Raw genomic sequence first — 23465 nt, forward strand, 5'->3', positions numbered from 1 at the left:
GTGAGAGCAGAAACTTTCAGTAGCTTGTATATCTGATAGATATGAAGGTGGAGGATGATGAAGCTAAGGAGTGAAAGAAGAAATAGGAAAAGGGGACCAAAAATTACCAAGAAGCTTGATCTTTCGTAGAATATGGTCTTAATGTGTTACTTTAGTTGGTGACAGCAGTGCTCCTCAAACTCTAAAGAGCATATGAATCCCCTAGGGATTATATAAAAATGCAGTTTCTGATTTTGTAGGTCTGGGGTGTGACCTGGGAATGTGTATTTCTGTCAAGCTCCCAGGTGATGATGATACTGCTGGCCTGAGAACCACTCTTGGCATAGCAAGATTGGAGGTTTGGCTGGATATACCGGTGAATGTCATATTTTAAAAATTTCAATAAGGATAATTTGTCAAAAGGGTAGCTAATTATGATTTAATTTTATATCATCATTAAACTTCTGTGTAATAAAATTCAAAATCATTGACCAAAAATAAAAACATCTGTCTGACCATACCACCCTCAATTTTTCATCAATTATCTCCTTATTTTAGGTCCCTTAGTGCATACTCTGTGAGCAAGTTAAATTTGTCCCTCTGCCAGATAGTATCTTAACCCAGGCTGCCATCTGGTTAATGTGTAAAATGTCCAGCTGTTACTACCTATGCTGTCATGGGAAATGCCCTAGAGATGCAGACAGACCACCGGGCTTCTAGTTACAGCTCTTCCAGATAGCTCTGGAACCTGGAGCTATTTTTTTCTTTGTACAATTATTGTGGATATTTCTTTGGTAGAGGTAAGAAAACGTCTAGTCCATTGCCCATAATAGGCACTCAATAAAGCTTAAGGAGACTCTCTTAGGAGTACAACTAAGTAGCTTTAGGCCTTACAGGCTTTGGGCAGAACAGGTCATATAGGCCAGGGATTGAATATAAAACATGTACCATGACTTAAACAAAGGACTTCACTAAGCTGCCCTACTTCATCTTTAATGTGTGGTTTTAGTTGCTCAGATTTTCTACTGAAGGTCTGGTCTTTGGTTTAACATCTTGCAATGCAATTTGCTATCTGCTAGGAGCACTTCCCTTTGTTTTTCTCCTGTCTGCTCTAACAGAGATGAGGAAATCAGACAAAAGGCAGCAGTATTGACCATTTCTCCTGTTTCCCTTCCTTTACAGATTACTCCTCTGCTGTTCAGAAATTTTCCCAAACGTTGCAGTCCTTTCAGTTTGATTTCATTGGAGACACTCTGACTGATGACGAGATTAACATTGGTAAGTCTTCAGCTACATATGGCCATGTGCCTCTCATAGCAGGTCTGAGAAAAAGCAGCCTCCTTGGTCTGTGGGTATAGAAAACTTGGGCATCTTTAATCCCTGTTGTCCCCTGTTGTGCCAAGCTCCTGGGAGGCTGCTTAAGAAGCATAAAGAAACATTCCCTTGTAGTCCCATTTCCTACTCACACAAAAGCAATCAAAAGATATCCCTTAAACCTCCACTGAGGTCTTTGACTCTGTCTGCAGGGGAATTTTTCTTTAAAGAATTTAACCCATGAAAATAGATGTTTTTGTGAAGGATAAAGAGTGATTTTTTTTTGTTTTTTTTCGCAAAATAATTTAGAGTAAGGTTCTTCTAAGGAACAAATTCCCCGAGAAAGTTTAAAATTAGCATTTATATATGTACAGCTTTTAAGGCAACAGGAGATTTGGCATCTCTCTTTGGGAGCTGAACTTAATAACTCGCTTTGTGAGCTGCATGATGTTGGACAAGATATTTCCTCTCTCTGAGCCTTAGTCTTGTCCTCTGTAAAATGTGGTTAATATTTATCTCTCAAGGATGTTACAATTAGGAGATTGAACAGTGGAAGTAAGAACTTTGTGTTTGTTATGAAGTTAATTATGGCCCTTGGGCCAATCTTCTCTGCCACATTTTTTTGTAAATAAAGTTTTGTTGGAACACAGACTTAACTGGAACACAGTTAAATATTGTCTGTGGGTGATTTTGTAGTACAACGGCAGCATTGAGTAGTAGTGGCAGAGACTGCATGACTTTCAAAGCCTCAAATATTTGCCCTCTGGCCATTGGAAAAAAAAAGTTTGGTAACCACTGAGTTAATTGTCGTGGTCCGAACGTGCATTGGAAAAGAATTTCCAGACACAGGGCAGAATGTAAAGAAGGTAGAATTTATTAGAGGGAAAGGTCGCTGCCAGAACGGCAGCCCAACTCCCTAGTAGTCTGGGAGAGTCGAGCCGGAACATGTGCTATTGATCAGTTTTTATAGCCAGAAAACAAAGGAATGGTCCGAGGTGAAAATTTCATTTACTTATTGGTCGAGGCACATATACCTTCCTTCTATAGGGTGCGAGTGAGGCAGGGCATATGCCTTTCCTTATTTGGGACAGGTCCAGTTGCCCAGGTGGGTGTCGCCCAGGTGGGCTCAGGAATTTTGTAACCACCCTGACATGGTGGGGAGGGAGACTAAGAGTCGGGTAGGGGGTGTAATGCTGAAACTTTTTCAGGCAGGGTTGTCCTTTGTCCTTGAAGCACCATTGTCCTTGCAGTACCACATTAAAGAGTTAGTGTAAAGCATTTGCTAGATGAGAGCACAGAAATAGTGTGAACGATCTAATGTCACCAAAACAATTATATTTATGAGCCCAAGAGCTAAAATATAAAGTGTATTATTATTAAATTAAATGCTCTTTGCAGTAAATATGAATAATATATAAAAGTATAAAATTACCTGTAATAATAAGATATTTCAGCACAGAAGCAATGTATTGGATGTATTGGCATATTGTCTTTTAACTCTCTTTTGTACATGTATCTGTTTTGTGTATGTGTAATTTAGTTCATACTAAATACATAATTTTATCTAATTTCAACCTGACATTTCATCAAGTATTTTCTCATGTCATTTAAAAATTTTCATAAGCTTCATTGCATGGGGCAAGGACATTGTTTTGTTCATTACTATTTCCCTAGCATGTAGAGGAGTACCTAGCATATAGTAGATGCTCAATACATGTTTGTTGAATGAATGAGTAATGGATGCATTTGAGTTTCATTATTATAGGAGCTATACTTTATATACTCTTCAACTGTTGTTAGAAATTTAGCTTTTTTCCAATTTTTCATGTTTATAAATCACACTGCAATGAGTATTTTTATGAGGTTGATGACTGATGTTTTGGATAAATGTGGCAGTGTAACTAGTGAGGCAGACATTTGCATTTGGATTATTTCTTTATTCACTCCACTTCATTCTACTTCTGCAAATCTATCTTGGTCTAAGGGCATGGCTTACTTAAAAGTTAATATTGTGAGAGTCAGATAGTCCAAGTTTGAACTCTAGCTTTGCAGCTTATTAGCTGTGTTATCTTGGAAAGTGACTTCACCTCTCTGAGTGTTACATTTCTCATCTGTAATATGGGGTTGAGGTGATCAATGCCATGTGTGCACAGTGCCTAAATAAATGTTAGCTATTTAATCATTATTATTTTAATCATTATTATTAATATAAGGTTTTGTTACTTTGTACCTTGCAATGGACTGAATGTTTTTGTGTCTTCCACAAATTCATATGTTGAAATTCTAACCTCCAATGTGACGGTATTAGGAGGTGGGGCCTTTGGGAGGTAATTAGGTCATGAAGGTGGAGCCCTCATGGATGGGACCCTTATAAAAGAGACTCCAGAAAGCTCTCTCACCCTCTTTCCATCATGTGAGGATACAGTGAGAAGTTGGAAGTCTGCAACCTGGAAGAGAGCTCTCAGGAGAACCTGACCTTGATCTCAGACTTCTAGCCTCCAGAGCTGTGCAAAATAAATTTCTGTTGTTTATAAGCCACACAGTCTATGGTATTTTGCTATAGTGTCCTGAACTCAGTTAAACACAAATTGGTACTGAGAAGTCCGGGGTGCTGCTATAACAAACACCTAAAAATGTGGAAGTGGCTTTGGAACTGGGTAATGGGCAGAAACTGAAGGAATTTTGAGGTGCATGACAGAGAAAGTCTAGATTGCTGTGAATGGAATTTTAAAGGTGATTCTGGCAAGAGCTCTGAAAGAAGAAAGAGTGGTAGGAAAAGCTTCAGTCTTCTTGGAGAATACCTAAGTAATCATGGACAGAATATTGGTAGAAATATAGATGGTAGAGTCCATTTTGAGGAGGTCTCAGACGGAGAGGAGGAACATGTTATGGGACAATGGAGAAAGGTGATCCTTGTTATAGAGAGGCAAATAATTAGGCTGCACTGTTTGTGTTCTAGTGTTTTTTTGGAAGGTGAAACTTGCAAGCAATGAAATTGGATATTTGGCTAATGTGGTTTCTAAGCAAGTGTTAAAGGAGTGGCTTGGTTTACCCTGACTGCTTATACTAAAATGTCAGAGGAGAGAAATGAAGAGAAGGTGAAATTTTTAAGCAAAAAGGAACCAGAACTTAAAGATTCATCCATATTACAAAAAATGAGAAAGTGTATTTGGAAGAAAGCACTAAAGGTATGGTAGACGTACTATTTGATAAGGAGATTAATGTGGGTGTGAACCATGGATTTAATCAACTGTCTCAACAAAAGCTAGGAATAGAGATGGGATTATACCAGCAGAAACACTGCCAGCTAGGACTAAAGGAAACAGAGAAAACAAGACAAAATGAAGGAAAACTTATTAGATCCTATAGGACCAGACCATAGAGTAATGTGAACCTGCACTATTCTTCTTCAAAACAAGGGAAGAAGGACCCTGAAGGTGATTCAGAGATCATCAGGGCTGCCACTCCCACCCCAGGTGTAGGGGTACGGCCACTCTGCAGAATCCTGAGGATACACACAAACCTCTCTCCCCATGCCTCTTCCAGGCAGAGAACCAAAATGTGTGGGGCCACTGCAGAGAGCCACAGTGTGGGCAGCCTTCCACCAAACTGTGGGGGTGATGTTGCTACTCCAGTGGGTCCAGAAGGCTAGACTGCTGCCACAGTGGGTCTAGAAAGCAGAGCATCAAGCCAAAGAGCATTATTCTCAAGACTTAAGATCATATGGAACTTGCCTTGCTAGACTTTGGGCTTGCTTGGGACCTATCGCTCCTTCCTTCTTTCTTTTTGGAGTGGGAATGTCTATCTTATGCATGTCCCATCATTGTATTTTGGAAGCACATAAGTTGTTTGTTTTCACAAGTTCACAGCTAGAGAGGAATTTTGCCTCAGTATAATTTGTACCTTGAGTCTCACCCATATTTGATTTAGATATTTAGATGAAATTTTGGACTCTAGACCTAAAAGTTGATACTGGAATGAGTTGACTTGTAGGGCTGTTGGGATGGAATTAATATATTTTACATGTGAGAAGGACATGAATTTTATGGAGCAGGGGATGGAATGCAACAGACTGAATGTTTGTATCTCCCCCAAATTCATGTTAAAATCCAGTCCCCAAAGTGATGGTGCCAGGAGGTGGAGCCTTTGGGAAGCAAATAGATCATGAGGGTAGAACCCTCGTGAATGGTTTTAGTGCCCTCATGAAAGGGACCCCAGAGAGCTCTCTAGCCCTCTTTCCATCATGTTAGGATACAGCAAGAAATCAGCAGTCTATAAGCTGAAAGAGGGCACGCTCCAGAACCCAACCATGCTGGCACTCTGATATTGGACTTCCAGCCTCCAGAACTGTGAGAAATTTCTATTGTTTATACACGACCCAATCTATGGTATTTTGTTATAGCATCCCAAACTAAACATATTTCTTTCTTAAAAATAACTACTACTTGCCTATCAATTGGTAACCTTGAAGACTGCAGATGCATGGTATGTGGAATTTCGTAAATATGTCTTTTTTCTACTAAAAAAATGTCAGACTAGGCTTCCCTGGTGGTGCAGTGGTTGAGAGTCCGCGTGCCGATGCAGGGGACGCGGGTTCGTGCCCCGGTCCGGGAAGATCCCACATGCCGCGGAGTGGCTAGGCCCGTGAGTCATGGCCGCTGAGCCTGCGCGTCCGGAGCCTGTGCTCCACAACGGGAGAGGCCACAACAGTGAAAGGCCCGCGTACCGCAAAAATAAAAAAAAAAAAAGTCAGACTTTGAACAGGTGCCCATTTTCCCTAAAGCCAACCAACAGATCTGAGATGTGTCCCATATCTTCTTTTATGTTGAACTTTGTGCTTCAACTCTCTCATCCCTCTGAAACCCACCATAATTGTCAACTAGTACCAGCAGCATAAAAGAGTGTGAGCTTGAGCATAATGGCTCATAAACAAAAATAAAAATGACCCCCTGGTGCTGCCAGGTTCTTGTTGATGTCTGCTGGCTGTGACACATTTGCTTCTTAATGTATGCTTTACAGTAACCCTTTGACTCAGTTATCATTTGCCTGCCAATTCCAGAAACTCCTAGTTATCATCTGACCATTGCTTTTAGTGATGCTGACTCATAAACTAATGTTTATTGATGGGGACTGAAAAGAGATTTTGAGAATTTCAATGGCCTGTCATAGTCATTGGCTTTGTTGATTTTGTCATTTTGAAAGCTGGGACGTGTGGTGTTAGTGAGGCGAACAACCGATGCTCCACCGGCTGAGGCTGAAGCTCCTTAGAGGCTCTGAGAAGCAATCTTCGAGATCCTACTGGGAGGCTATTGTTGGGAAAGAACAGTTGCTTTGGAAGTGGAAAGAACAGAGTGTGCCATGCCCTCCAATTGCCAGTACTACTGGCCCTTCTGTTTCACTGGAAAAACTGGTAAAGGTACAGTTAGGATGGAATTTTGGACTGAGCTTTTAGATTTCACATTACATGTGAAGAGGGCCTTGCAGTTCTCCCCATAATAGATTTTTCATGGTTGCTGCAAGAGGTAATCAGTAGCATTAACCCCATTGTAGATTCCAGTTGTGTAACAGAGATGGTAGTGATTCCTAGAGGATGTAAGGGAAAGCCTGAAGCTTCTCTGAAGAGTTCCTTCCCTTGATGGTCAGCTCTTGGACCTCACAGTCTGTGTACAACAGAGACAAGTGGGAGGAAGTATCTCACTGCCCTGACCATGACATTTGTCACTGCTTTAGAGTGCGACATCTGTGCTTTCAATTAGCATTGCCTGGCCTTTTCTCTACCTCTATGGCCCAGTTACAAAAGGAAATGACAAGTGTTTAGGTAGTGTTGTATCTCCTTCAGATTTGAGTTTTATTTATTGGCTATGAGATCTTGGCAAAATTACTTGAGCTTGTTGGGTCTCTGTTTTCCTCATTTGTAAAGTAGGCAGTATAACCTACTTCCCAGAATTGTGAGGAGTAAATCAGATAAATACATGTATACATGTATCAGAGGGTGTATATAAATCATTTGTCTCAATTCCTGGTGATCCTACTAGGAAGGTGGTAGAACCTAATTTTTGGAGAAAGCTGTTAGCTTGAAACTATATTTCCCGAGTTAACTACAAGAGGAAAATGTAAAATGAGATGTCAGTGTTTACAGGGATCTAGTTCAGTTATTCCTAATATAGCTTTGTATCAGAATTACCTGGAGAGCTTGTTGATCCAGAGTCTCAGGACCCGTGTTAGGTGAAATGAATCAGTTTGCTTGTTTATGCCTGGAGAAAGAAAATGCAGTGATTTTAAATCTCAGACTGCAAATCAAATTTCTAGTCTAGTCATCAACATATTTGAAGAAACTTGTAGACCAAGCAGATTGATTTAAGGTCAAACTTGCAGGTAGAAAGTTCCATGAGCCACCCATTACTGCTTTATAGGAGCAGAGGACTCGGGTAAAATTCTACATTATCTATTACCCCAGCCCCCACACTTTTATTCAACATGAATATTATTCATTGCTGATAGTTCACAGGCAATCATAAACCTGATTGGGATGCAGCAGGGCTTAAGAAATAGTCGCTTGAGGACTTTTGTTGGTGTTTTTCTGACCACCTTTTGAGGTTGCAAAGGTCAGTTGTTTTAGGGTCCTGAAAATCAGACATCCTAAAAGAAGAGGTATACCCTAAATGAGAAAGAAAAATATTAATATAAAAGTTAAAATTTTTTAAAAAAATTTATTTATTTTTTATTGAAGTATAGTTGATTTACAATGTTGTGTTAGTTTCTGGTATACAGCAAAGTGATTCAGTTTTATATATATATACACACACACACGCATATATATATATTATTTTTCATATTCTTCCATTATGGTTTGTTACAAGAAATTGAATATGGTTCCCTGTGCTATACAGTAGGACTTTGTTGTTTAACACAAAAGTTTGTATTAAAGAAAAGATCCAGGAGTTGAACACTGAGGGTCCAGTGATTTCTAAGTGGTCAGTGGTGGAAAATTTTTTGATTATGTAGTGCCGCTCATTGGAGTTTCTTGAACCTCTCAAGGTGGGATGTCAGTCCTCTTTGTGATATTGTCCACATTCCTGGCAATCTTTCATATAAGGGCATATATGAATTGAGCATTTCACCTGACTTCCTTAGTCCAGACAGTGGTTTGTCCAGGGAAAATTCTAGCCCAGTGCATGGTCTGCTGTGGTGGTGAGCACTTAGAGGTTTATATCAAGTCATCGGGTTTCAGTTCACAGGTCTTCTTCATATCATGGGGAAAGGGTCAGTTACAAGGTGACCTGGAATCCTTATAGGGATCTGGATCATCAGGTCTTAGTTCTCCATGACTCCAGATCATATGGGAAGGGGAAAATTGGAATTGCTAGTTTGGAGGATTATAACTAGATATTGGAAAAAATAGAAGGGATTGAAAATTTGCTAAATATTTACAAATTGGGAAAGTTGGCTGGATCCAGTTCAATTTACAGATAGATACCAAAACTGTTTTTTTTGACAAGAGGAGGAAGTCGTTTAAATCTCAACCAGACAAGACAGGGTGTGCATGTTTGTAAGTTACCCTCAATTAACAAGAGATGCAAAAGTTCAACTAGCTCAAAGACAACAGGGCAAAACTCTGATAATCCAAAAGGGTGTGCTATAGACAATGCATCATTTTCCATTGAAACACAAAAATTCTCCCTTTTGATGAAAGTTAATCTCAAAGAAAAAATATTCTTGATTAAAAAATTAAGGCTGGTCTCATGAGATTTCGCCTAATTATTTGTACTCACAACAAGGATAATTATTTGCCATATTGGTCTATTTAAGTTTGCTTTGCTGGAAGTTTTCAAAAAGAATCTAAGATTGGATTTTTAACAGCCCTTTGAGGCTAAGAAGCCAAGCCAAGAATTATCCACCAGATTTCACCTGCAGTACCTAAAAATTTGGGTGGATTCTTCTCTAGATACCCAGCATATCCTAAAGTTTTTGGGTCTGCCAGGAAGAGACTTTCCTTACTCACCTATAAGGCCAAGAACTCTGTATTCCAGGTGTCAGCCTGGTTTTTCCACGAGGGCTTTGTAAGCATTGTTGGTTCCGTAAAGTCAACCTTGCTCCTTTAAAGTATCTGGTCATATCTGATTCAATGAGCATCATTTTCATATATGTCATTCCAGGTAAGGCCTTGGTTGCAAAAACCAGTGTTCCAACCCTTTCCTGATAGTAAAGAGGACAGACTCTAATTAAACCTATGTAAATAATTATATTGTTATGGAAATAAGAATAATATGAGTTTCTGAATCCTAGATGGGATTAGGCAGAGATAATGCCACTTACAAATGTCATTTACAAATGAATGTCATTTCATTTCAACTTACAAAAACATAATATTCTAAATTGTTATGAGTTATAGACAACTTACAACATAAGAGAAATGGGTTCCTTATATATTCAAAAAATAGAACATTATAACATCAGTAATATTCCAAACAAAACCCTCAATCATCCTTCATTAGTTCATCCAGTCCTAAGTAGTTCTTGTTTTACTAGACCTTGCATTAGCAAACTCATGAATTCATTTGATTCTCAGAGTTCTCAGAATCCTGAATCAATTCACTGGTATGATCTCAAAGGTCGTTAAAGGGTGCCATCAGAAACCTGTACACAAAAGGATTGGTACAGTGCTATTCTCTGGGGTTCTGAGAAAGTCCTTCTTTGTTAACAATGAAGTACTCTGCCCTGTAGACAATTACAAGTGCTTTTAGGGATGCATTAGAATAAAACATAAAGTATCTATAGATGAAGAAGAGATTTACATAGCTGTGACTAACTTACTACTGGTAATTTTCAAAAGTGAAAGATATGATGAGAGTTCATTATAAGAATAATAATGCAACTGACAAGGACATGTGGCTATTTCTGTGGTATGCAGAACAAGATAAATATTAATCCAAAAAAGGTATTGGACAAAATATTTGTAAACATAATGATGTCTATGTCCAAAGAAGAGTGGATATTACATCTAATTTATAAAAATGGATGAATACAATATTTACAAAAAATCTTCAGATATACGGTAATTATAGTGGCATAATATGCCAACCATATAGTTAGAATATACCAAGAATACATTAAGAATATCATGTAATGAGAAAAAATAATCTGGAGTACTCCTAAACATCTCTATATTAATAAGATTCCAAAGGTAAGAGAAATGAGTGCCCAATTAAAACCACTGATTTGAAGATGCTGATTTCAAGTTAAAGAATTAATGTTATAATTAAGTTACCATTTAAAATAAATTGCAACTAATGACACTATAACTGTTTTGTAATATCAGGCAAGGTAGCACCAGGATTCTAATAAATAGAAACATATCATGGACAATGAGGGCATTGACAATTTTCTAGGAGCTTCCTGTACCACATATAATATCTATAATATGTGTATTAAAACATTTTACCTATACAGATTTAACCCAGGGAAGGCTAAGAATTTCTTTTGATTTGACAGTGCTTCCTGTGCAACTCAAATGATAAAATCCAAAGTAGCAAAACTGTGCACTAGCTAGTTTAAGGAGCTCATTGTATTCAGACTGTTAGCATAGGGAAAACCTTCATTAATGAGGAACATTTTAAAGAAAAGGAAGGAAACTTGGGGGTATTATAGAGGCAGATAAACAAGAAAGTCATCTGTGAGTCTTATGGGAGTCATGAGGGAGGATGGAGATGGTCCTTTGTGGTTTACTTGTTTTTCAGAACATGAAAGGGTGTTTCTTAATAGTCTCTGCTGTCCTGGAGCCCAGGGTTCAAAGTAAGTTCAGCATTGTCAGTGATCTAGGATTCACAAAGCAAGGCATAACCCAGAGTGCTTTCAAAGGGAAGTGTCAGCTCCCAGGGCCCTCTGAGTTCTTCCCATGGAGGTGTTGATTGAAAAGATGACACCCATGCAGAATGAGGAGACTGCAAGGCATGAGTGTCACCCTCTCCAATTCTCATGAACTTTTCATAACCTCCTGCCATGCTTCCCATCTAACTTATCTGTAGACTGCTGCTTAGGTGCCAGCTAGCATTGAGTACGTGGTCTAAAACAATCCCAACACATTCCTGATTGTGGACTGTGAGATTAGGTGAAGTGAATGTCAGTTTCCCAGGAACGTCCTTCAAGAGGCTCAGGCTTCAGGCCTGCCTGCCATTCACTCCTGCCCCATCATAAAGGTCACATAGACTCTTGTAATTGCACTCTCTGAGCTTTGCTCTCTATCTTGTCTTTGCCACTATCTTATATCCCTGGTAATGACCCTTCTAACACCTTGGCTCACTGGTTCTCTCTGGAGAGTTGATAGGAGTTAGGCACATGGTCTTTTAGGTGGCTGGATCTGGGTACAGATTTTGACCTATCCATTTGTTAGCTATGTGATCTTAGTTTTCATTTTTTAAAAAAATATTGAGTTTATTGGCATTTCTGCATTATAATAAAAATGTGGAAAAAGAGAACACAGAATATTAAAAGTTTCATTTGCTGAGTACCTACTATGCGCAAAATTGTTTGCATGCATTATCTAATATTCAGAGCAATTCTTAAGAGGTTGACTGAGGCTAAGAAGGTTAAGGGACTGTTTGCAGATGACATGATACTATACATAGAAAGTCCTAAAGATGCCACCAGAAAACTAGTAGAGCTCATCAATGAATTAAGCAAAGTTGCAGGATATAAAATTAATATACAGAAATCTGTTACATTTCAATACACTAACAATAAATTATCAGAAAGAGAAATGAAGGAAACAATCCCATTTACCATTGCATCAGAAAGAATAAAATACCTAGGAATAAACCTGTCTAAGGAGGTAAAAGACCTGTACTCGGAAGACTATAACACACTGATGAAAGAATTTGAAGATGGCACAAACAGTTGGAAGTATATGGACTGGAAGAATTAATACTGTCAAAATGCCTATACTACCTGAGTCAATATACAGATTCAATGCCATTGCTATCAAAATACCAGGAACATTTTTCACAGAACTAGAACAAATAATTTTAAAATTTGTATGGAAACACAAATAGCCAAAGCAATCTTGAGAAAGAACAACAGATCTGGAGGAATCATGCCTCCCGACTTAAGACTATACTACAAAACTACAGTCATTGGCACAGTATGGTACTGGCACAAAAACAGACAAATAGATCAATGGAACAGTATAGAAAGCCCTGAAATAAAACCACGTGCTTATGGTCAATGAATATATGACAAAGGAGACAAGAATATACAATGGAGAAAAGACAATCTCTTTAATAAGTTGTGCTGGGAAAACTGGACAGCTACATGTAAAAGAATGAAATTAGAGCATTCTCATAACACCATATACAAAAATAAACTGAAAATGGGTTAAAGACCTAAACGTAAGACCGAAACCATAAAACTCCTAGAGGAAAACATAGGCGGACCACCCTTTGACATAAATCATAGCAATATTTTTCGCATCTATCAACTCCAGCAAAGGAAGTAAAAACAAAAAAAACAAATGGTCCTTAATTAAACTTAAAAGCTTTTGCATAGCAAAGGAAACCATTGACAACATGGAAAGTCAACCTACTGAATGGGATAATATATTTACAAATGATATGCCTGATTAGGGATTAATATCTAACATATATAAACAGCTCATACAACTCAACATTAAAAAACAAAAATTAAAAATGGGCGGAAGAACTGAATAGACATTTTTCCAAAGAGGAGATGCAGATGGCCAAGAGGCACATGAAACAATCTCAGCATCACTTACCATCAGGGTAATTGAAATCAAAATCACAATAAGATATCACCTCACACCTCTCAGAATGACTATCATCCAAAAGAACACACATAACAAATGTTGGCAAGGATGTGGAGAAAAGAGAACCCTTCTACACTGTTGGTGGGAATGTAAATTGATGCACCACTTTGGAAAACATTATGGAGGTTTCTTTAAAAAAATGAAAAGTAGAACTACCATATGACTCAGCAATTCCATTCATGGGTATATATCTGAATAAAAAGAAAACACTAATTTGAAAAAATACATGCACCGCAAAGTTCATAGCAGCATAATTTACAATTGCCAAGTTGTGGAAGCAACCTAAGTGTCCATCAACAGATAAATGGGTAAAGAAGTTGTGGGGTATGTGTGTACACACACAGAAACACACACACGCACACAAAATGGAATACTACTCAGACATAAAAAGAATGAAATTTTGCCATATGCAGCAACATGGATGGACCTAAGGATATTATGCTAAATAAAATGAGTCAGAGAGAGAAAAACAAATACTGTGTGATATTACTTATATGTGGAATCTAAAAAATACAACAAATTAGTGAATATAGCAAAAAAGAAGCAGACTCACAGATATTGAGAACAAATTAGTGGTTACCAGTGGGGAAATGGAAGGGGGGGCAATATAAGTGTAGGAGATTAACAGGTACACGTTATTAGGTATAAAATAAGCTACAAAGGTATATTGTACAACAGGGCATATAGCCAATATTTTATAATAAGTATAAATGGCGTATAACCATTAAAAACTGTGAATCACTGTATCCTACACCTGTAACTTATGTATTGTACATCAACTATACTTTAATTAAAAAAAAAAGAAAAAGAAACTTGCACAGGTTAATATAGCTAGTAATTAGCATAAGTGGGATTTTAAATCAGTTCTTCTTGCATCTAAAGTTTATATGTATATATATATATATATATATATATATATATATATATATATATACATATAAACTTATGCTTTCCACTCAAAGAACCACAATTGTGGTCTGAAGGAATAGCTGTGAGGCCTCTTTACATGGCTCCCTGTGAGCAAGTGAAACTAGACTAAGAGCAAAGGAATAAAAGGACATCAGAGTCCAGGAGTCTATGTGACCTGGTGGGACCCCTTGCCCAGGAGCTCCCTTGCCTTGCTTATACCTGAGAGGAGCTGGGTGCAGCACTTCTCCACACGTCTGCCCACAGAGCTGAGGTGTCAGCACAGCCATTTCACCGTGCTAGGAACTCTGGTCTAAAGTGCTAGCAGCAAGGCTTCTGCACACAGCACCCTATAGGCAAGTGAAACTAGATGAAACACAAAGAAGAGAGGCCTTGGAACTGACTGTCCTCACTCTTGTTTCCTGTGAAGAATCCCAGGATTTAACCAGCCCTCTGGCCAACTAAGCCTCTCCATGCAGAACAACTGAACAACTGCAGAAGAAGCTGGTTATTTGGGCCATCTGGATGTTTCACCTGAAGAGCAGCCAGATCAAGTTGGCCAGGATCCATCTGAGTATAACAAGTCAGCTCACTGGGCCAAGCAAATCCTTCAGTTCAATTTTGCTTTCTGCATTTGATTTGTTTCTGGTTTTATGTAATTGTTAGTTTAGTTTTTAGTGTTTGTATTCGTTTTTGGGTTTCTTTATTGGTTTGGTTGCTCTCTTCTTTGTTTTCTCTTTTTCTTTTCTTTCTGTGAGTGTGTGTATGTTTTTGTTTTTGTTTTGTTTTGTTTTGTTTGCGATACACGGGCCTCTCACCATTGTGGCCTCTCCCGTTGCGGAGCACAGGCTCTGGACACGCAGGCTCAGTGGCCATGGCTCACGGGCCCAGCCACTCCGCAGCATGTGGGAATCCTCCCGGACTGGGGTACGAACCCATGTCCCCTACATCGGCAGGCGGACTCTCAACCACTGCACCACCAGGGAAGCCCTAGTGTGTGTATGTTTGTCTTGGGGTTTTGTCTCTCCATTTATTTATTTTTCTTCTTCGTTTTATTCTACGCCATGCAGCTTGCAGGGTCTTGGTGCCCCGGCCGGGGAAAATGCTTGAGGCTCCAAGGTGGAAGAGCTGAGTCCAAGATGTTGGGCCACCAGAGGACTCCCGGCCCCGTGGATATTAATCATTGAGAACTCTCCTAGAGATATCTGTCTCAGCACTAAGACCTGGCTCCACAAAAGGGCTGGCAAGCTCCAGTGCTGGATGCCTCATGCCAAACAACTAGCAAGACAGGAACACAGCGCCACCCTTAGCACACAGGCTACCTACAGTCATACTAAGCTCACAGACATCCCAAAATATACAAACGGACGTGGCCCTACCCATCAGAGGGAAAGGATCCAGCCCCACCCACCAAAACAAAGGCACCAGTCCCTCCCACCAGAAAGCCTACACAAGCTTCTGGACCAACTTCACCCACTGGGGACAGTCAACAGAAGTAAGAGGAATTATGACCCTGCATCCTGGGGAAAGGAGACATCAAACATAGTAAACTAAACAAGATGAGAAGACAGAGAAATATGCAGCAGATGAAGGAGCAAGGTAAAAACCCACCAGACCAAACAAATGAAGAGGAGATTGGCAGTCTACCTGAAAAAGAATTCAGAGTAATGACAGTAAACATGATCCAAAATCTTGGAAATAGAAGGGAGAAAATGCAAGAAACATTTAACAAGTTCCTAGAATAACTAAAGAGCAAACAAACAATGATGAACAACACAAGAAATGAAATTAAAAATTCTCTAGAAGGAATCAATAGCAGAATAATGGAGGCAGAAGAATGGATAAGTGAGCTGGACGATAGAATGGTGGAAATAACTGCCATGGAGCAGAATAAAGAAAAAAGAATGGAAAGAATTGAGGACAGTTTCAATTGAAGACAACATTAAATGCAAGAACAATCAAATTATAGGGGTCTCAAAAGAAGGAAAGAAAAAGAAAGGATCTGAGAAAATATTTGAAGAGATTATACTAGAAAACATCCCTAACATAGGAAAGGAAATAGTCAAGTCCAGGAAATGCAGAGTCCCATACAGGACAAACCCAAGGAGAAATACACTGAGACACATATTAATCAAACAATCAAAAATAAAATACAAAGAAAAAATATTAAAAGCAACAAGGGAAAAGCAAGAAATAACATACAAGAGAATCCCCATAAGGTTATTAGCTGATTTTTCAGCAGAAAGTCTGCAGGCCAGGAGGGAGGGGTAGGACATATTTAACGTGATGAAAGGGAAAAACGTACAATCAAGATTACTATACCCAGCAAGGATCTCATTCAGATTAGACAGAGAAATCAAATGTTTTACAGACAAGCGAAAGCTAAGAGAATTCAGCACCACCAAAACAGCTTTACAAGAAATGCTAAAGGAACTTCTCTAGGCGGGAAAAAGAAGAGAAGAAAAAGAGCCATAGAAACAAACCCACAACAATTAAGAAAATGGCAATAGGAACATACATATTGATAATTAACTTAAATGTGAATGGATTAAATGCTCCAACCAAAAGAGACAGACTGGCTGAATACATGTAAAAACAAGATGTGTATATATGCTGTCTACAAGAGACCCACTTCAGGCCTAGGTACACATAGAGACTGAAGGTGAGAGCATGGAGAAAGATATCCCATGCAAGTAGAAATCAAAAGAAAGCTGGAGTAGCAATACTCCTATCAGACGAAATAGACTTTAAAATAAAGACTACTACAAGAGACAAGGAAGGACACTACATAATGCTCAAGAGGTCAATCCAAGAAGATATAACAGTTGTAAATATTTATGGAAGCAACACAGGAGCACCTCAATACATAAGGCAAATGCTAACAGCCATAAAAGAGGAAATCAACAGTAACACAATAATAGTAGGAGACTTTAACACCCCACTTACCCCAATGGACAGATCTTCCAAACAAAAAATAAATAAGGAAAAACAAACCTTAAATGGCACATTAGACCAGATAAACTTGATTGATATTTATAGGACATTCCATCCAAAAACAACAGAATACATTTTCTTCTCAAGTGCTCACGGAACTTCTCCAGGATAGATCACATCTTGGGTCCCAAATCAAGCCTCGGTAAATTTAAGATAATTGAAATTGCATCAAGCACCTTTTCCGACCACAATGCTATGAGACTAGATATCAATTACAGGAAAAAAAAAACTGTAAAAAATACAAACCCATGGAGGCTAAACAAAATGCTACTAAATAACCAAGAGATCACTGAAGAAGTCAGAGAGGAAATCAAAAAATATCCAGAAACAAAAGACAATGGAAACACGATGATGCAAAACCCCTGGGATGCAGCAAAAGCTGTTCTCAGAGAGAAGTTTATAGCAATAGAATCCTACCTCAAGAAACAAGAAAAATCTCAAATAAACAACCTAAACTTACACCTAAAGCAATTAGAGAAAGAAGCACAAAAAAAAAAAAACAACACACACACAGACAATGCTAGCAGAAGGAAAGTAATCATAAAGATTGGATAAGAAATAAATGAAAAACAAATGAAGGAAACAAGAACAAAGATCAATAAAACTAAAAGCTGGATCTTTGAGAAGATAAACAAAATTGGTAAACCATTATCCAGACTCATCAGGAAAAAAAGGGAGAATGCTCAATTCAACAGAATTAGAAATGAACAAGGAGAAGTAACTGATGCCTCAGAAATACAAAGAATCATGAGAGACTACTACAAGCAACTATGTGCCAATGAAATGGAAAACATGGAAGAAATGGAAAGATTCTTAGAAAAGTACAACTTTGTTGTACTGAACCAGGAAGAAATAGAAAATGTGAACAGACAAATCAAAAGCAGAAAAATTGAAACTGTGATTAAAAATCTTTCACGAAACAAAAGCCCAGGGCCAGAGATGACTTCACAGGCGAATTCTATCAAGCATTTAGAGAAGAGTTAACACCTGTCCTTCTCAAACTCTTCCAAAATGTAGCTGAGGAAGGAACACTTCCAAACTCATTCAACGAGGCCACCATCAGCCTGATATGAAAACTAGACTAAGATGTCCCACAAAAAGAAAATTAGAGGCCAATATCACTGATGAATACAGATGCAAAAATCCTCAACAAAATAATAGCAAACAGAACCCAACAGCACATTAAAAGGATCTTACACCATGCTCCAGTGGGATTTATCCCAAAGAATGCAAGGATTCTTTAATATACACAAATCAATCAATGTGATACACCATATTAAGAAACTGAAGGATAAAAACCCTATAAGAATTTCAATAGATGCAGAAAAAGCTTTCGACATAATTCAACACCCATTTATGATAAAAACCCTCCAGAAAGTAGGTATAGGGGGAACTTAACATAATAAAGGCCATATATGACAAACCCACAGCCAACATCATGCTCAACGGTGAAAAACTAAAACTATTTCCCCTAAGATCAGGAACAACAGTGGGTGCCCACACTCACCAATATTATTCAAAATTGTTTTGGAACTTTTAGCCACAGGAGTCAGAGAACAAAAAGAAATAAAAGGAATCCAAATTAGCAAAGAGGAAGTAAAACTGTCACTGTTTGTGGATGACATGATACTATACATAGAAAATCCTAAAGATGCCATCAGAAAGCTATTAGAGCTAATCAATGAATTTGGTAGAGTAGCAGGATATAAAATTAATGCACAGAAATCTCTTGCATTCCTATACACTAATGATGAAAAATCTGAAAGAGAAATAAAGGAAATATTACCACTTACCATTGCAACAAAAAGAATAAAATACCCAGGAATAAAACTACCTAAGGAGACCAAAGACCTGTATGCAGAAAACTATAAGACACTGATGAAAGAAATCAAAGGCGATACAAACAGTTGGAGAGATATACCATGTTCTTGGATTGGAAGAATCAACATTGTGAAAATGTCTATACTACCCAAAACAATCTACAGATTCAATGCAATCCCTATCAAATTACTAATGGAAGTTTTCACAGAACTAGAACACAAAATGTTGCAATTTGTATGGAAACACAAAAGACCCCGAATAGCCAAAGCAAACTTGAGGGAAAAAAACGGAGCTGGAGGAGTCAGGCTCTGTGACTTCAGACTATACTACAAAGCTACACTCAACAAGACAGTATGGTACTGGCACAAAAAAAGAAATATTGATCAATTGAACAGGAGAGAAAGCCCACAGAGAAATCCGTGACTATATGGTCACCTTATCTTTGACAAAGATGTCAAGAATACACAGTTGAGAAAAGGTGGCCTCTTCAATTAGTGGTGCTGGGAAAACTGGACAGCTACATGGAAAAGAATGAAATTAGAACACTTCCTAACACCATACACAAAAATAAACTCAAAACGGATTAAAGACTTAAATGTAAGGCCAGATCCTATAAAACTCTCAGAGGAAGACAGAGGCTGAACATGCTGTGACATCCATGGCACCAAGATTCTTTTTCACCCACCTCCTAGATTGATGGAAATAGAAACAAAAATAAACAAATGGGAAATGAAACTTAAAAGTCTTTGCACAGCAAAGGAAACCACAAACAAGATGAAAAGACAACCCTCAGAATGGGAGAAAATATTTGCAAATGAAGCAACTGACAGTGGATTAATATCCAAAATATACAAGCAGCTCATGCACTTCAATATCAAAAGACCAAACAATCCAATCCAAAAATGGGTGGAAGACCTCAATAGACATTTCTCCAAAGAAGATATACAGATTGCCAACAAAAACATGAAAGGATGCTCAACATCACTAATCATTAGAGAAATGCAAAACAATACTAAAATGAGGTATCACCTCACCCTGGTCAGAATGGCCATCATCAAAAAATCTACAAACAATAAATGCTGGATAGGGTGTGGAGAATAGGGAACCCTCTTACACTGTTGGTGGAAATGTAAATTGATACAGCCAGTATGGAGAACAGTATGGAGGTTCCTGAAAAAACTAAAAATCGAACTACCATATGACCCAGCAATCCCACTACTGGGCATATATCCTGAGAAAACCATAATTCAAAAAGAGTCATGTACCACAATGTTCATTGCAGCTCTGTTTATAATAGTCAGGACATTGAAGCAACCTAAGTGACCATCAACTGATGAATGGGTAAAGAACATGTGGCACATATATACAATGGAATATTACTCATCCATAAAAAGAATTGAAATTGAGTTATTTGTAGTGAGGTGGATGGACCTAGAGACTATCATGCAGAGTGAAGTAATTCACAACGAGAAAAACAAATACCGTATGCTAACACATATATATGGAATCTAAAAAAATAAAATGGTTCTGAAGAACCTAGGGGCAGGACAGGAATAAAGATGGAGACGGAGAGAATGGACTTGAGGACACGGTGAGGGGGAAGGGTAAGCTGGGACGAAGTGATAGAGTGGCATGGGCTAATATATACTATCAAATGTAAAATAGATAGCTAGTGGGAAGCAGCCGCATAGCACAGGGAGATCAGTTCATTGCTTCGTGACCACCTAGAGGGGTTGGATATGGAGGGTGGGAGGGAGTTGCAAGAGAAAGGGGACGTGGGGATATGTGTATACATATAGCTGATTCACTTTGTTGTAGAGCAGAAATTATGACAACATTGTAAAGCAATTATACTCCAATAAAGTTGTATTTAAAAAAAAGAAATAAAACAATAGGAGATACCATACACACAGAAAAAATAACCTGAACTATTTTGATATGTTTCCTTCCAGTGCTTTTTTGGGGGCCTGAACATAATTTTCTATACATATTTGTAGTTATGTATACTTTTGTGTACATTTTTTTATTCTACTTTTTCATATAATTTTTCACCATAGGCATTCTGCTTTGTTCATAAATTTGTGTACTGCTTCTTTTTGATGGGTGTTATAAAATCCATTAAATTGGTGTACTTAAGCTTTCCCCAATCACTGGACATTTTATTTGTTTTCAATTATTCATTATCATTAATACTGTTGAATGCTTATCTTTGGGCATAAAGTTTTTCCCCTGTATCCAGGATTATTGTTCAGGCACGGATTCCCAGAAGTGAATTTACTGGGTAAAAGGAGATAAACAATAGTAAGTGTTTTGGTCAATATTGTTAGCCTTCATTGGAAATTTACAGCTCCTTTGGAAGACGCTGTATTATTTGACCTTGCTGAACCTCAGTTTTCTCTTTAATAAAGTGATAATGATAAACAATAGAAGACTTGAGAAGCATCTAGTGTAGTGCCTTTCCCTTCCTCTCCCCTTTCTTAAGTTTTTGCTCTTTTCTCCCTTGAAATTTTCTGAAGATAGTTAATTCTTGCTGGGCTATCTTTTTAATGCTATAGGACTGCTAGACATTATTGAAGAGCATTGCATTCAGTTTTGTAAGCCATGCTTTTTAGTGCTGGTAGTGCAGGCAATGTTCTTGTTGATGGTCGTGGTGATGACAGTGGTGGTTTTGTAGGCCTGTTTTCTTCCTTCTCTAGCCAGGTTTCTTAGTTACCCTTCCTCTCATCTGAAGAGAGGGCAAGCGTTCAACTCCCTCTCCCTGCTCTTTATTCTCTCCCACAGCACTCTAATGGATAGTATGATCTTACTAAAGCTTTTGTTTTTATTCCATTGACACTAGAGAGCCATTTGCAGGGCTATCTCTCAGAAGGGGATGTAATATTCCATGAGTTTGGTTAAAAATATACCAGTAAGAGGTCTTACAGGACTCCATGACTCTATAACTGTGGTCCAAACTTCTTGATTTAGCCCTTGAAGCATTTCTCAACTCACTATATACATGAGCAAAGAAGAATGAATATGAGACCTTTCGGGTAAGGAAAACACTATTTGTGGTGCAATTAGATAGAGAAAAATATATTACAGAGGTACTCTGGTTGTGACTGGAGACACATTGTTATCTTAAGGCGGTTAGAGCACGCATTCATTTAAGTTCCTTTATGACCATACAGCTAGTTGTGTGACCTCGGGCAAGTCAGTTCCCATCTCTGGACCCCAGTCTCCTTACAAATAAAATGAGGTAGGTAGAAAAAGGTAGAGGATCTGTAAAAGTCTGAGCCTTTTAAATAGTAGGGGACCAGAAGGCAGAAACTACCTTGACTTTGCAAATCCTTCTTGCCTGTTGTTATATACCTCAATGAGCTTTTAAAGTCTTCTGATCATCAATATTTGGCCTTATATTAAGGCCTTTTAGAAACCAGATATTGAACAGTGATATTTTCCTTGACTCAGTAACTTAATTGATTTAACAATTATTGAAGTTCTTGTTAATCGAAAGTAAGGATCAAAAAGCTCTGACCTCAGTGGAATTGGTTAAGACATGACCTCAGAAAAGCTGCTCCTACATAAAAGCACTCAAAACACTGGCAAAAATTGCCCAAAACAACTTTTTAAGACCTCTAGAAATTAGCAGAAATTTGCAACAATATAAGGTGTGTTTATTCAGGAAAAATGCTAGATAATTGAAAGAACAGTGAACTCTGTGATGTTTTAATTTCCTTTATTCCCACCCCCTCTCTCCAGCTCCACAGCACCATTGAAACTAACAGCTGCATAGTCATGGAAGCTGTAAAACCCATCACTCTAGCAGCCATTGGTGAGCGCAGAATGGGTCTGAAGTTCCTCTAAAGCTGAAAAGTATGATTTTAGGTCTTCTCTTATTTGAATTACCTCAGAGATGACTAACTGCAAATAGAATTTTTTCAGTGCATTTTCAAAAACAATTAGTGATAATTGTTTAGCACCACAGCTGCCTCAGGCAGCAAAAAGACTAGTAGCAAACATGAAGCTGAAAAATTAACCTGTCAGGAAAAACTGGAGAATGAGATGTCCCTAGAGAGCTTGGAAAGTTGCAACATATTTCTGGAAATATAGAAAGTCATGCACATGTGTAGGGCTTTGCTCATGTCCAAAGAGACTTGAGAAGGCTCTAATATTTGACCTCTGGCTAACCTTGAAGCTCTGTACAAGCTGGAAGTTAACACTAATGCAGAGTTATAAACCAACTGGGTAACTATTGAAGGTGTACAGCAACACACACACAGAGCCCTTCAACAAAGGCTGGGATCTTTATTGGCTTAAACCATTTAAATAAATCTCTGTCCAATCATTAGCTGACCACTAAGCCATCTGACTAGAGATTTCAGTCGCTTTACATGACAAAGAATACAGATTTTATAGAATTAGTGCACAAAGTCAGTAAGTGAACAGCAACAACAAGAAAGGAGGGGGGTTCTGATTTCTAAAGTTGTCACATTGTATTATTTAAAATGCTAACTTTTCAACAACAAAAATATGAGACATGCAAAGAAATAAATCATGACCTATCAACACAGAAAAAAAATTAGAGACTGTCCATGAGGGAACAAAATCATTGGACTTCATAGAAAAATATTTTCTTTTTTTTTACAATTTT

The 23465-nt window shown here is 38.2% G+C and overlaps 1 protein-coding gene across 1 annotated transcript in view; it reads left to right on the forward strand.

The window, feature by feature from the left end:
• OPHN1 (oligophrenin 1) overlaps window positions 1-23465 on the forward strand; it is a 684959-nt gene that overhangs the window by 211288 nt on the left and 450206 nt on the right. Inside the window, exon 3 of the mRNA XM_022561083.3 lies at window positions 1162-1257. Coding sequence (XP_022416791.1) covers window positions 1162-1257 — 96 coding nt within the window. The remainder of the gene's footprint in view (window positions 1-1161; window positions 1258-23465) is intronic.

This window comes from Delphinapterus leucas, chromosome X, assembly GCF_059928025.1.
Source record: "Delphinapterus leucas isolate spDelLeu-1000000601 "Yukka" chromosome X, BTC_Dleu_Yukka2, whole genome shotgun sequence".
Taxonomy (NCBI): domain Eukaryota; kingdom Metazoa; phylum Chordata; class Mammalia; order Artiodactyla; family Monodontidae; genus Delphinapterus; species Delphinapterus leucas.